This window comes from Vulpes lagopus, chromosome 15, assembly GCF_018345385.1.
Source record: "Vulpes lagopus strain Blue_001 chromosome 15, ASM1834538v1, whole genome shotgun sequence".
Lineage (NCBI taxonomy): Eukaryota > Metazoa > Chordata > Mammalia > Carnivora > Canidae > Vulpes > Vulpes lagopus.
Window position 1 is genome coordinate 48,610,776 of NC_054838.1, and position 15,390 is coordinate 48,626,165.

Here is a 15,390-nt window from a genome sequence, read left to right on the forward strand (position 1 = left end):
CCTCTGGAAAATGTGGTGTTTGGCTTTCTAGCTTCTACTGTAGACAAAGTACTTGAAGAAGGATGAAAGTGATCTACTTCTTTCACCAAGTAATTCATTGGGGGGAGGAGGAGACAATGTTCCATTGTTTTTACTACAATAAGTAAGTAGAAGAATAAAAACTACTCTTTATTCACTTAAATATAGTAACATTCTAATGTCGGACATAGTGTTAAACTTTAGGTATACAAAGACAATTATTTAAATTTACAAAGCGTTCAAATTTGGGATAGGAGCAGCTACCATGAGCTTATAATCAGGAAAAATCATCTCAATGCATAAATTGTGCTTTGATAGAAAAGTTCCTTTCTGTCTCCCTCCCATATCCTAGCCATGTGATATGTCTACATTTAGAGCACTCCCAGGTATGGCTTCTCTATTAAACCCGTATAGCTTGTGTTATTCACCTTTATGAGGGCCCAGAAGGAAATATTATTCATGTCTCTTTCTCACATAATGCATTCAAAGCTCCATGGCTTTGAAAGGTAAAAGGCTCTGACAACCAATGAGAAAAGAGTGCCTCAATTTCTTTGAATGATCCTTCATTAATGTCAGGATATATTTTTGGCTCTTTCCAAGCACCTCATGCTACCAGGTTAGAAGGGAGCACCTTTTGTTGCTCTGCTGAGTACTGCTATGACGCACACAGATGCAAATCAGGCAGTGACTAAGACTGATTTTTGCCTCATTAGTAGTACCTGTTAATTGAATAATAAAAGAGTGATTTCTTAGGGCTTTAGGAAAACATCGAACAATCACAAGTATAGAAGAAACTTCAAAATTAATCTGTCATTTAATAATTTGTTGACAGGTTGGTTATTGGAAAGACATGGAACAAGAAGATGCAGCAGAAACAGTCAAAACTAGAGCGAATGAGTCATCTGTCATTCTGACAGGATTAGAAGGAAATACTTTGTATCACTTCACAGTGAGAGCTTATAATGGAGCTGGATATGGGCCACCTAGCAGTGAAGTGCATGCAACCACCAAGAAATCTCGTAAGTGACCTGGGCTTTTTGTTTGTTTCAGACAAAAGGGAAACATCTTTTAAGATGTTTGAAAGTCATGTGAGGTACATAATATAAGGAGAGTTGAAGGGGGGTTTTGATTCACAGTCTTGCTTGAATGCTTAGATCTGAATTCCAAAACTAGCTCAGAAAATTTTGCATTCACAACAGATAAAAGTTATCTTCCTGTGAAACAAGGCCAAGTGATTTCGACACAGAAGAAAGATAAAAGAATTCTGGTTCAAAAGCTCAGTAGATGAGCTATTAAAATGACACTGGAGCAAAAACACTCCTTATCTGATTCCGGCTGGAAAGAAGCCTATGGTGCCACCAACCACCAACCACAAGAAAACACTGAAATACAAAGATTTAAGTGAAGAAATGTAATCAAGACTCTTTGTCAGTTCACTTTCACTTTTTATTTTGCAGCCCCTAGTCAAGCACCCAGCAACCTCCGGTGGGAACAGCAAGGCTCCCAGCTTTCTCTGGGCTGGGAACCAGTCAGACCATTAACCAATGAATCTGATGTCATGGGCTACAAGGTCAGTATAGTTTCTTCACTCTTTTGTATAGATAGTCACCTTGAAAACTGCTATTATGAGGATGTACAATTAATAGGGCATAAAAAAGCCATTAGTGTACCTGTTTTTCCCCCAATCATCTTCTACCTAAAACTTAGAAGAAAGCCTCCCTGTAATGGGGAAGCCAAGGCAGTCAAAAACAGGTTTAACTGTGCAAAGCATGGAAAGGGAATGAGTGGGGAAAGCAGTAACAATTTGAACACAGGATGAAGTTGGCTCTCTGAACCAGTGTCAGGACAAGCAGAGCTTATGCAGAGAGTCCTGGCATCCCCTCCCAGAAGACAAACTTTTTCTGGCAGATGACAAAGACTAGATGACTTCATATGAGTGTAAAGACTATTAGTAAAAGAAGAAGAAATGCTAGGGCCCGTACACTGGGTTAAGTCCATGGAGAGACAGCAAGCTACAAAATAGGCACAGCCCTTCACATACAGTCATCCTGAAATGTGCCAGCAAGAGAGCTGGAAGTATGAAAGCATTTGGTTTGTTTTTGAAAAACAACTTTATTGGGATGCCTGGGTAGCTCAGCGGTTAAGCATCTGCCTTTCAGCTCAGGGCATGATCCCATATCCGGCTCCCTGCAGGGAGCCTGCTTCTCTCCCCTGCCTATGTCTCTGCCTCTGTGTCTCTCATGAATAAATACATATTTTTTTTAAAAAAAAGAAAGACAACTTTATCTCTAATTTTTAAATATATGTGGCCTATGTATGGATTTGGTTGAATTTCAATTATTTTTCATCAGGTTCCATTATTGTCTTAAACTTCATACAGAACCATATGTTGAATATTATTTATATCAGAAATTTTAAGCATTTTAGTAATATTTAGACTGAAAATCATCATTTATGTGGTTTTTCAATTATCAGAAATGGCAACAGTATTTTGTACATAAAGTGCTAAAATTGTGAAGCTAAAAACTGAAGAAGTAATAAATGAAATATATTTTTAAGGTAAATAATTCCCATTAATCATATTTTAAGACACAAATTATGTTATTACTTACAGACTCTAATTAGCATGGTTGGCAGACACCCTCATTACTCAAACATACACTATTGAAATCTGTTCTAATCCTCAGAGATATTGAATATGATCTTTCGAGGGAGGGCAGGTGAGCCATTTTTCATACCCTTCTCTTAGTGCTCTTCCTATACTCTTACCCCAAATAACCATGTCTTTACAACTTTCCTCTAAGGCAAATAAACCCTCAATAATTAGAGATAGCAGTATGGTCAGAAATGGTGATAGACCTTCCGAGAGCCAACCTAACATCATTAGATATGGTAAGCAAACTCCCCAACTAGAGAGGCAAGGTAGAAAACAAGGAAAAGTGACATGAAAGCATATGTCAGAACCAATAAGCATAAGGCACCTCTCAGGTACTAATACTTGAAGAATATGTGAGGTTGAACATAGGGTTCCCAGGCAAGGTGATCCTTCTTTTGCTCACAATTACCCCATCTATCTCTGTCACAGTTCTTCCTCTTTATATGCGGCTGTTTCCCCAACTAGATTATATATATAATTGAAGGCAAAAACTCTTTCTCATCACTTTATCCCCAATGCTTCTAGAATGGATGAATAAATTAACTAATTTAACCCAGCTGGAAGTATATCATGCAATTACTCATATGTGTGTATTATCAGATGTGTGCTTCCAGTATGATCTTCCCATTTGTTAGGTGTAGCTGGAAAAGAGCACTAGCTTCTGAATCAGACTTTCATTCAAATCCTAGTTATGTAACTCTGAGCAAGTTGCTTAATCTTTCTGCGTCTCATTTTCTTAATTTCAAAATGGCACAAATAACAATAAAATAATATCTATCATACAAGATTATTTTAAGGATTAAGATAACTTATGTAAAATAGCATATAGCTGTTAGCGTATAGAAAGTGCTCATTTCAAAATAGCTACTATTTATTCTAATTGTTTTGGGAAAAGGATATCTGATTAGGTGAAATTTTAACAAAAGGAACTTATCTTTGAAAGTTGCATGCCAGCTCTGTCTTAAAGAAGACGGCACAGGTTAACCATGGAATACCTTCTTGCTGGCGGAAGAATCATTAGCATTTTCCATTTTAGTTGTTTATACAACTAAAACTATACTTGTTAATAACAAGTAGGTACACATTGATAGAGGACTTTTTTCTTTTATTTCCTTGAAATGGTTATACTTTCTTATGTCCTGGAGAAGAAAGAGTTCATTCCTAAAAAAGGAATCTGCTGATAACAAATGGAGTGAGACCTCAAAGCCTGTTCTTTCGCAACTAAATCTTTTTTTTTTTTTCCTAAAGATTTTATGTCTTTTTTCATGAAACACACACACACACAGAGGCAGAGACATAGGCAGAGGGAGAGGCATGCTCCATGCAGGGAGTCGGATGTGGGACTCGATCCGGGAACTCCAGGACCACGCCTTGGGCCAAAGGCAGGCGCTCAACCGCTGAGCCACCCAGGCATCCCTACAACTAAATCGTATTAGACATCTGATGGACAGGATAATCCTCAGTGAGAGTCCTATTGGCAGAAATGTCACAAAGGGCCTGAGAGAAAGAGGACTTTAGGCAGATTAATGACTGAAGCTTAATGCAGAGCCTAGATTCTACTGGGCAAGTCTGATTTTCACAAAGCAGGTGGCTAAGGATGAAAGCTCCTGCTAACACAGGTACAGTGACTGTGAATGTGATTAGAAACAATAGCTGCAATATTTTTTAAAGATTTTATTTATTTATTCATGAGAGATACACACAGAGAGAGAGGCAGAGACACAGGCAGAGGGAGAGGCAGAGGGAGAAGTAGGCTCCAGGCAGGGAGCCCTATGTGGGACTGGGTCCTGGGACCCCAGGGTCACACCCTGGGCCGAGGGCAGGCGGCAAACAACTGAGCCAGCCAGGGATCCCCGTAGCTGCAAATTTAAACTACAGAGATATAACCCAGAGAACACAAACTTGTAGCCCCCTTTTCTTAGCATGACTTTGAGGAAAACTCCTCCAGCGTAGGCAAGGATCTACACTGCATATAAAGAGCTGTACCATCTGGCTGGAGGTTCACACAAGTATGGAGTGAACTCAGCCTCGGCTGAGCATGACCTCTTTAAGTTCTACCACAGCCCCTAAATTACTACCAGACCAAGAGTAACCTAATCATTGAATCAAGAATACCAGCATATATAGCATACATACACACATATACATATATACACATACATCGTAGGCACAATGACACAGAGCAGTCACAAAAGATTAACAAAAATAGGAACAACTCAGCATACTCTTTCTCCATCCATGAGGTAATTTGAGGTAGAGGACTTCCTGCTAAACAGTACAAGAAAGCTTCCACAATTAATTGTAATATCAAAAAGAGAAGTAAATTTATTTTTACTCTTTGTCTTTGCCAAGTTACTTTACTTTTAAAAGCAAAAGAGATCAGTAGAAATGAACATGGTGTCTAGGTTTGAGGCTGGGAAACTTTGAGTCCATACCTGAGGTTTAAAGTGCAAGGACTGTGTATTCCACCTTTTGTATTAAGTCCAAAGTAGATGAATTCAGAAAACTCTTCATCTAGAAGTTTTCCAGAATGTGAAAATGATTGAAAAGTGACAAATATGGAGGAAAAATAGATTTGTTCTCCAGACCTGATCCATAAATAATACACTCAATTTTTTTCTTATACTTAGGATACTAAATACAGAATTGAACTCATTCTTTAAAAATAAACTTCAAAAAGAGCATAATAAAGTAATGATAATAAAACAGTGGAATTTGACATTCAATCAATCCATTTTCTAAGAAGTATGGATCTTACTTCTTTACTTATTTCAGAGATTGAAGTATCAACATATATAAAAACAAGATGTTAACAGAGAAAGATATGATGAGAAATTATGTGCAACGTGTTAAGAAGATAAACAGGTCTCTTCATCATAAATCAGGGACCTCAAAAATGACCAAGAATACAGTGGAAGAAGGATGGAATCAAGCCATATATGGCTGTGTCAGAGAAGACACATTAAAATGAAATCCATTCATAAATGTTAACTATTACCTAGTTGTGAAATTTCTTACTGCTTTTTGAGATCATCCAAGAGATCTTAAGCATCTTGAGATTTTAGCAAGTCCATATTTGATAGCAATAATTTCAAGATATCACAGCTTTCATTATAAAGTAAGAGAAATAGAAGCTTGAAAAACCAGAATAATATTAGGAAAAGACTGTCTTGTGAAGATATGGCTACAAACTATTCTCACTCAAATAGAATAACTCCCCATTTTAAAAGTTAAATCTAATTTGGGAGTTTACTTAGTGTATTTATAACTTCTTCAGTTCACTACTATGCCTTTTTTCTTACATTTCCCAAGTTGAAAACAGCCACCTTTATTATTAATATATAATTTATAAGTGATTGTGAAAATGGAGCAAAAATTTCAAATAAATTTTTTCTAATTTAATGGTTTTTTCCCGAATAAACACTTTTAATGAAGAAAATGTAATTTTTATAATTCCTCTCGTGTGGGGTCTGTATCTAGCATCTTTAACTAATTTTGGCACATCTACTGCTGGCTTTCCTAAAGGAATACCAATAACAAAGCTGTGGAATAAAGCATATTCAGCCATAATTCTCTTTAATAATCTTGAGAATGGAGGAATGTTTTCCTTATACTATGAAAGAAGTTTACCAATATAATAAAGTAAAACAACCATCTTATCTTCATCTTATTCCCATATAGATTTAAGCCCAAGTGAAAGGGAAAATGAATATTAAATGCCCAGGAGCTATAGTTAGTGGACACTTGTGCAAACATCCCATTCCTCACTAAGAGAAACTTCTGTCTATTCCGAAAACAAAACAAAACAAAGCAGTCAGAAGGAATTTGGGACAAGGACCTCAGGCTACATACCAAAGAAATGTTTTCTAGGCTACATCTAGACAGTATCGTTTCCTAGATATATAACCCTTTCTCTATGTTTCCTCCCCCCTCACGTCTACTTTCTGCCTATTTACAGAGCCAGGCAGAGTAGGGAAATATCAGGCTCAGAGTTTACTGGTTATTATGTGTTCCATCAATATAGACAGAAGTCTTTATTTATTCAACTTAAATATCAGGGCCTTCCAGACTCTTGAGACGCATGTACACTTGGATTGATATTTGATTCCACATCCTACAGTATTCTGAAGACCACCTCTATATTTATCCAACTTCTCTAGGGAGACATTTAGTCTTTGTCCATTCTAGTCTCACTGACTTCCTGTATCTTGAAGCTGGTCCTTCATCTGATACTCACTCCACATATGGGATTCAGTCTCTTTCTTGTGATACCCACAAATTAAAAAGACTCCTATATAATGGCTTATACTATCCTCTTACATGTGATTATGCTTGAAGTTTTTTATAATAAAATATTTTTAAAATAAAACAGAAATGGCTTATATAACATCAAATATATATATATTTAGAAAGTAGACTTGATAGAAATGTTGGCAGCAGTGGGTCGAGTGAAAAGCATACCATACAAACCAATATCTGAACAGTGCCAGTTCCCTTGCCCATAGGAAGTCTCGTTCTTAAAAGTGCTTTAGGCCGTCGTCCAATCAGTGGTCTCTCACTGCTGCTTGTGGCCCTCCGACTTCGCTTCATCCTGCTACTATCATCTTGCTGACTTCTCCGCACCCTCCCATTGCCCCTGGGACTTCAGATTCCTCATCCTCTGTAATGAAGAGCACCTGTCCCCTTGACTATTCCCAAGATGCTCAGCTGCTGAACAGGCCTCCCGTTTAATAGGATACAGTTTTCTCAAGGGTACTTTTGGGTAAAACCAGTAAAAATTTACTGCTTTATCTTTAAGCCTACTCACAACATTATTGTGTCACCATCAGACATATAGACTAACCATTTCCAGATTATGTGTTTCAGAATAGCAGTACCACATTAGTTTTTGTTCAGAATCACTTCTTTAGATAATTCACCCCTCCCAGCTTGTTAAGTAGAATTTGAGAATAAATTTGAAAATACAATTTCCTTTATGCTGAAAGATAGCTGTCATCACAACTGCCATTCTGTAAATGTCCAAATTCTGAAAGTACTCCTTGGACTCCTTATTGTCAATAACTATTTTTGACATGTCTTGATAACTCCTTAACCTTCTCATATTTCTCATTGTCATTTGTTTTGCTAAATCAGGATTTTAAAATAAGCTGAGATTCTCTCAAGCACCTAAGACTAACCATTAATTTAATATATGTTTTCACTGAGTATACCTACTTACTGACTCATAGCATCACATCTCCCTGGATATACTGGTAAAAGCCACATTTAATCTCAAACTCCTTTTGCTACCATTGACTGATATTATTCCTGCTTTTACTTTTTGTTTCTAAATCTCAACTGATCCACAAATTTTTCTTCATCTCTGGATTTTACAGCAACATTAGATATGCATTACTAACTGCATTTTTCTTTGTCATAAGAGTTGTAATTTATTGAACCATAATAACTATGTCCTCTAAAATAGTCACTCCCCTGCCAATCCTCACCAATTTACATACTTTCCCATTGCCATAAAAATTTACTTTCTAATTACCTCATATGGATGATCAGAATTCTAATTCATTATACTGCTATAGTCAAGATGAGAAGCATAAATTCTGATATAATTGTTATTTTTTTAAGCTGAAAGAACCTGCTATGGGCGTGCTCTAAGAAATGTTTTTGATTCCCCAAATCTTGACAAAGTACCACTTTGTGCATTGCTATATCACCAAATACATTTTCTATTGCAATATATATCACACTTCAATGCATTGGTATCTGTCTCACTATTATACTGTAAGTGCCATGAGAGCAGAAACCATGTGGTCTTTTCTGTTACGAGTCTTCAATATATAGCACTGTGCCTGGCCCACATGATATGCCCGATAAATATTTGATGATACTCTTATCAATTTGCAACTACATTGAGGCTATGGCTTCCTTCCCTATGAGTATTTTAGTACATACAATTATTACATATGCTAAATACTTTCAGAGAGAAGTTACTTCTCTCCTGAGACCCTGAAGTAAATTTAAATCTGTGAAAGATAAAGGAAGCGAAATGGAGGGACCATTCATTACCAGAATGCAAAAGGAAGGATCAAGTACAGGAAAGCTTCAATATATGACAATATTGTTCTACCAAAGGTTTTTTTCCCCCCTCTGTGTAAGTTAGTTCAAGCTCAAAACACATTTTTATAAGAAAAATTACAAATTTTTATCTAGCTTTCTAAGGCAGTCCATTATTTATGATGCAATTGAAATACTGACCATTGACAATAAACAATAATGGCAATGAAAGAGCTTTCTCTTCTAAGTTTACTATGTACCAGGTCTTATAGTGGGACCAAATTTGCCCAGAAAGAAATACGGCGATTGCAGTTTATTTTGTTTGTAGGAGATTATTTTGAATCCAAATCTGTAAGTAGAAACAATTAATATAGTTCTGAAGCAGCTCTGAACTTAAATCAAAATACTAAACTTCTAAGGCAATTTCTTCCCTAACTAGCCACATGGTCTTGTATAAATTGCATAATTTCTATGATCTTTACTTTCTGATATATAAAATAGGATAATTTTATGCCCTAATTTATAATTCTGAAATCATTTGCTGTGATACATGTTCCATTCTAGTACCATGGACAAGTGTCAAAAGGCCTTAACTTTAGCACCCAAAGTTTCCAAATGCCACTTCACAGAAAAGCAAACAACCAGAGAAGTAAATAAAAACACTAAAATTTTAATTTTTTAGCAATTTTCTACATTGTTAAAGATTTATTGTTGATATATTTAACAAATTATCTTTTCGTCCTTTGAATTTGAAGATGAGAGCTATGAGTACTCCCTCATAATACTATTCATTTCACTAAGCAAGATTAAAAGACTTTTAGTGATATGCTTCCTCACTACCTACTGCTCCAGTCTCGTATCACTATCCTCGTATGTCTTCTGTTTATGCCATACCCTCATGCTATAGTTCCTTATTGCCTAGGTGTATTTTTTTCATTTTCTCTTATCTTTTCCTAGAATTCACATCCCTTTCTCTAACTGGTGAACTCTACTCATCTTCAGATACTTAGCTCAAACATCACTTCCTTTGAAAAGCCATTTCTAATGCACAGAGAATTAAACTCTCTTCAGTATTTCCAAGTACCTTATGCACACTCCATTGCTGCATATAGCACATACATTTGATTACATATCTTTCAAAGCTGTAAACTCCCTTAGCTCAAAATGTGACATATAGTAGTCAGTCAATAAACATTTGGAATCCTCAGCTGAATATCAAATGTTTAAACCTCTGTTATTATTTCCAGGTTTTTTATAGACAAGAGGGGCACAGCAACAGTCAAGTTATTGAAACACAGAAACCTCAAGCAATAGTACCACTCCCCGATGCTGGAGTCTATGTTATTGAAGTTCGAGCATACAGTGAAGGAGGGGATGGGACAGCTAGTTCCCAAATCAGAGTACCATCCTATTCAGGTAAGTTTTGGCATAATAGGCTTAATCTGATGACCACTAAAAATGTTAAATGGTGTAAACCTCACCAAAATTAATATGATGGATTGCATGGTTGAAAACTTTGGAAGTCCTTACTATGTTTAGGCATGATCATAAGTCTTATTGGTCATAAGTCTTTTACATCATTTTATTTAGTCTTAGTAATAATCGTATGAAAGAGATATTGTTCATATTTTAGGGAAAATTTAAGTAACTTGCCTAAGATCATACTAAGTTGAAGAACCAAGATTTAGACCCAAGTATGCTTGTCTCCAGGGCCACATATCTTCACCACTACCATAATTATTAACCAGAATGGGATTAAAGGAAGAGAAATTTTACAAATTTAGAAATGAGCAACCAGGGACGCCTAGGTGGCTCAGCGGTTTAGCGCCTGCCTTTGGCCCAGGGCATGATCCTGAAGTCCCTGAATCAAGTCCCACATTGGGCTCCCTCCATGGAGCCTGCTTCTCCCTCTGCTTATGTCTCTGCTTCTCTTTGTGTGTCTCTCATGAATAAATAAAATATTTTAAATCTTTTTTTAAATTTTTATTTACTTATGATAGTCACAGAGAGAGAGAGAGAGAGAGAGAGGCAGAGACACAGGCAGAGGGAGAAGCAGGCTCCATGCACCAGGAGCCCGATGTGGGATTCGATCCTGGGTCTCCAGGATCGCGCCTTGGGCCAAAGGCAGGCGCCAAACCGCTGCGCCACCCAGGGATCCCTAAATAAAATATTTTTAAAAAGAAATGAGCAACCATTCCACTGAGGTAACAAGAAAAGGAAACCAAAGATTTATTAAAGTATGCAAATCTCTCATTAAGAAGATATTAGGCAATTTTCCCTAAAACCCTTGAATAAAAAATATTTAATGTGCATTTAATTCTGGGTAATTATGAACATTATTTATTGAGTAATCATTGTCAAGCAGAATTGTCAGCCTAAAGGAAAGTATCCAGTGACATCTTGTAGGACTCTGCATGTGGCTTTGCTGTATTCAACATATTCATTCATCAATTTGGATTAAAACCAAAAGCATTGCATATGATTTTTTTTGATGCCACAAAGTGAGATAGAAGGGAAATACAAAGAAGAAAATAATTAGACTGAAACGTTGAGGAAAAGCTATTGACATAATATGTGATAAATAAATTCTTACCTAAAAATATCGATGAGATAAGTAAATTCTTACATAAAAATACAGGATATTGTTAGAACAGTTGATAAAATTTGAATAATGTCTATACGTTAGATAACATATAAGTCTCTCTTTAAAAAAAATTGTACTGTAACTATATATGAAACTTATTTTTAGGAACTATACATTAAAGTATTTAAGGATAGGGCAGCCCAGGTGGCTCAGAGGTTTAGCGCCGCCTTCAGCCCAGGGCGTGATCCTGGAGACCAGGGACATCGGGCTCCCAGCATGGAGCCTGCTCCTCCCTCTGCCTGTGTCTCTACCTCTCTCTCTCCTCTCTATGTATTCTCATGAATAAATAAATAAAATATTTTTTAAAATAAGTTTAAAGTATTTAAGGGTAAATGTACATCATGTCTGCAACTTACTTTCAAATGGCTCAGAAAAAATGTATGTATTTATAGAGAATAGCAATGCAGCAATGATGAAACAAACATTTAAGGAATCTGGATGAATTCTTTGTTCTATTTTTACAACTTTTGGGTGCTTCTAAAATTATTTCAAAGTGAAAAGTTATAATTAAAAAAACACAAGACATAGGAAATCTGACATTTTTCAGAAATTCAGATGAAAAGACCTAATAATTTAAATACATTGTGGCCACGCTCAAACTTAATACACTTTATGATTCATTTATAAAGGTATAGCTTCAAGAGCAAAAGACATAATAATGTCTATACTTTGATTAGTACAAATGAACTGTTTTTTTTTTTTAATTTTTTATTTATTTATGATAGTCACAGAGAGAGAGAGAGAGAGGCAGAGACACAGGCGGAGGGAGAAGCAGGCTCCATGCACCGGGAGCCTGATGTGGGATTCGATTCCGGGTCTCCAGGATCGCGCCCTGGGCCAAAGGCAGGCGCCAAACCGCTGCGCCACCCAGGGATCCAGGGATCCCCCCAAATGAACTGTTTAAATGTGGGTGTTAAATTTTCAACAGCACCTTGACAGACTAAAGATTATTTTTGATAAGTGAAAAAGATGACAACTCTCTGCTTGCATCAGAAGTCTCAAATTTCTAAAAACAATGATAACAATGAGTATTTACTGAACCCTGATCATGTTCTTAGCCTTACACTAGGTGTTTTCCTTTTTTTTTTTTTTAAGATTTTATTTATTTATTCATGAGAGACACAGAGAGAAGGCAGAGACAGAGGCAGAGGAAGAAGCAGGCTCCTTGCAGGGGGTCCAATGTAGGACTTGATCCAGACATTCAGGGATCATGCCCTGAACCAAAGGCAGACACTCAACCACTGAGCAACCCAGGGGTCCTTCGGTGTTTTTTATATAATGTATTATCTTATTTTATCCTTCTAGCAAACTCCTGAGTATTCTATTATTCTCTGACTCCCCAAGGTTCTTTTCAACTCTAAGACAACCAGATTATAAAATATCACTTGGACAATATCAGCCCCAAGTTTGAAAGTACTTATAAAAACATTGATTCTTCCATTGTATTGTAATTTCTATTCCATGAAAAACAAATTTCAACTTTTATGTTTTAGTTTAAAAAATATGGCTAGGGCAACCCATTTTCTGAGTTTTAATAAAGTGAAAATTCATAATATTGTCTATCTCAGATCCAACAATTGGTTTAATTCTTATCATTTTCCAAAAACCAAAAGTCCTAAGAAGTTCAAGGACTCACTTAATAGCTAGTTGGTTTTGCAACTGGGACTAGAGCTTACTCCAGTGTTGTTGCTGTTTGTGTTTTGTTTTGATTTTTTATACAAAATAATCTTTTTGCTTTGTGGATTCTTTGTGAAATTTGAGATATAGCCCCTACCTAGCATTCTGAAAGTGAGATGTTTATGTAAAAGTGTCACGTTAGTCAGTTTAACAAGGACTCTGCCACTCTCAAATAAACAGAAAAGTTGTTTTCACAGTTTTTATTTATGCTTATTTATGCATGCTTACATGCACATACCACTCCAGGGAAGCTTTGTCATCATGCCTTTCTTATAGTTCACATATGGCCATGCACTTCACAATAATCCCCTTTGTACAAGGTGAAATACATGTTACATTCTACAGTGTGTTGATTAATAGTTCTATTCATGCTTTAGCTATAAAAATTTTCGAAGGAAAGATTTGCTGCTGCTGCGTGTGTGTGTGTGTGTGTGTGTGTGTTTCACCAAGCAAATGTTCCCTCAGCTCTTAAATAAACATCTGGATTAAAAATTTGGACACTATTTCTATAAAAATCAAAATCAGGTCCATTAATGGTCAACTCTGGCCAGAGAAGATTTCTTGACAGAAGGATGATTTTAAAAATTAGTTGGTACATTTATTTTATGATTAATCTATCATTAAAGTTTTAATCAAGGCCAATCATAAGAGCATCTGTTTCCACTAATCCCAGATGAATGACTTTAAGCAAGTTCTGTTATCTAAGCTTCAGCTCCTTCATTGGCAATAGAGGGATAACAACAATATTTACTGCATAGAAATGTTGTGAGGATTGAATCAGATGATATGTATAAGGGCTCAGTACAGTGCATTGCATATAGTAAGCACCCATTAAATACTGATCATGTTGATCATGTTGATGATACTTCAGACTGCTGGCTTGAGGAAGTTAGGTCTAAGGGTGTGGAGCTTAATTATGTGGAGCTATCAAAACTACCTTAAACTAATCTGTTCAGATCAGCATGTTTAATCAAACAGCTACTCTAGTACATTAACTGCATACAATGTTTTGTTCCCAAGAAGGAAGAATTTCTCCTGGGCATAGGTAAGAGTAATGAAAGATGGCCCTCCTTCCTTTGCCAAGTTCGGTATGAGAATCTAGAATTTAAGCCTGCTCAACTGAAACAATCAAATCAGTGGTGAACCCATAAGTAACTTAAATAATTTTATTATTATTAAGTTCAAAAATTGACTGAAGTAATTGAATTATGAATTCTTACTGCCACAAACTTTTGCTAATTATTCTTGCTCCCTCTCCTGTAGACACTATAGAAATCATTTTATCATTCATACCTGGAATTTGAGAAGTCACTGCATGATTGGTGAAAATTACACTAAATCTCCTGAGTAGATGTGTTGTTTAGAGGTGATATAGCCTTTTAACACAGTATTCCATATATAATTTTGCTTTTCATATCGTTTTTGGAAGCCTCATGCAATGTCTTGTTGTATAAGTACACTCATCAGAAACAAATGCATGTTACACTCCTTTGTCTTACATATCTAAAAACAACTCTTTCCTAGATCAAGCAAAATCAAAATTGTTTCATTTAATGCTTCTCTATTTTCACAGGTGGAAAAATCACTAGTGCCCAGTCGACCCTCCACACAGTCTCTCCATCTTCATTATCAATAACATTGCTCTTGGCATTGATGATTCCCTCAACCTCTTGGTGAAAACTGCAGACTTACTTTGCTTTGCTTTATCTTGAAAATAGCAATGAATAGAGTGTAGTGTAAGTGGAGACCCAGGACCCTGGGATGAGCTTTAAAAAGTTGGGACTACACCCAGTGCACTTACAGGAGGTTGGGGGTAATATTACTTATCCATCAGGTTTCTCTTTGGTTTTGTAAATGGAGAGCGCAGTTTTTGTTCCAATAAAATATGCAGATTGTATGTAATGAATTTTTTGCAAGCAAAGGTAATTTCTGTCAAATGTAATCTTTACTTTTTTAATATGTTGGAATTTGATTTTATAACTGATGACCATAAGTGTGTGCCACCCATTTGTTAAGTAAGTGGTCTCTAGCAGATCTGTTTCACATGGAAATACAAAACTGAGAATGAAAAGTTTGCTAAAGACTCTGAGTCTACTGTTTTTCATTTTCCCTTTGGATTACTATCCCAATTGACAAACTAGTAAGAGATATGAGAAAATACTTTAGTTGTGTGATCCATTATAGCATAAATACACAAAAAATTTTTTGAAAAATATTGTGTTACTGCATAGTGAAATAACAAAATTTGTCAATATGCTTATTCTATATGCAAGTTCTGTTAGGGTAGGGAATAAGCCATTTACATTAGTGCAAAGAAAATAAAAAGTGAGTCCAAGTGAATTTA

General features: G+C 36.1%; 1 protein-coding gene across 1 annotated transcript in view; it reads left to right on the top strand.

The window, feature by feature from the left end:
• Positions 1-15,144, top strand: part of CNTN5 (contactin 5) — a 497,758-nt gene extending 482,614 nt beyond the window's left edge. Inside the window, exons 20-23 of the mRNA XM_041729931.1 lie at positions 851-1,037; positions 1,476-1,588; positions 9,973-10,141; positions 14,620-15,144. Coding sequence (XP_041585865.1) covers positions 851-1,037; positions 1,476-1,588; positions 9,973-10,141; positions 14,620-14,723 — 573 coding nt within the window. The 3' untranslated portion in view covers positions 14,724-15,144. The remainder of the gene's footprint in view (positions 1-850; positions 1,038-1,475; positions 1,589-9,972; positions 10,142-14,619) is intronic.
• Positions 15,145-15,390: the final 246 nt, after the last annotated feature.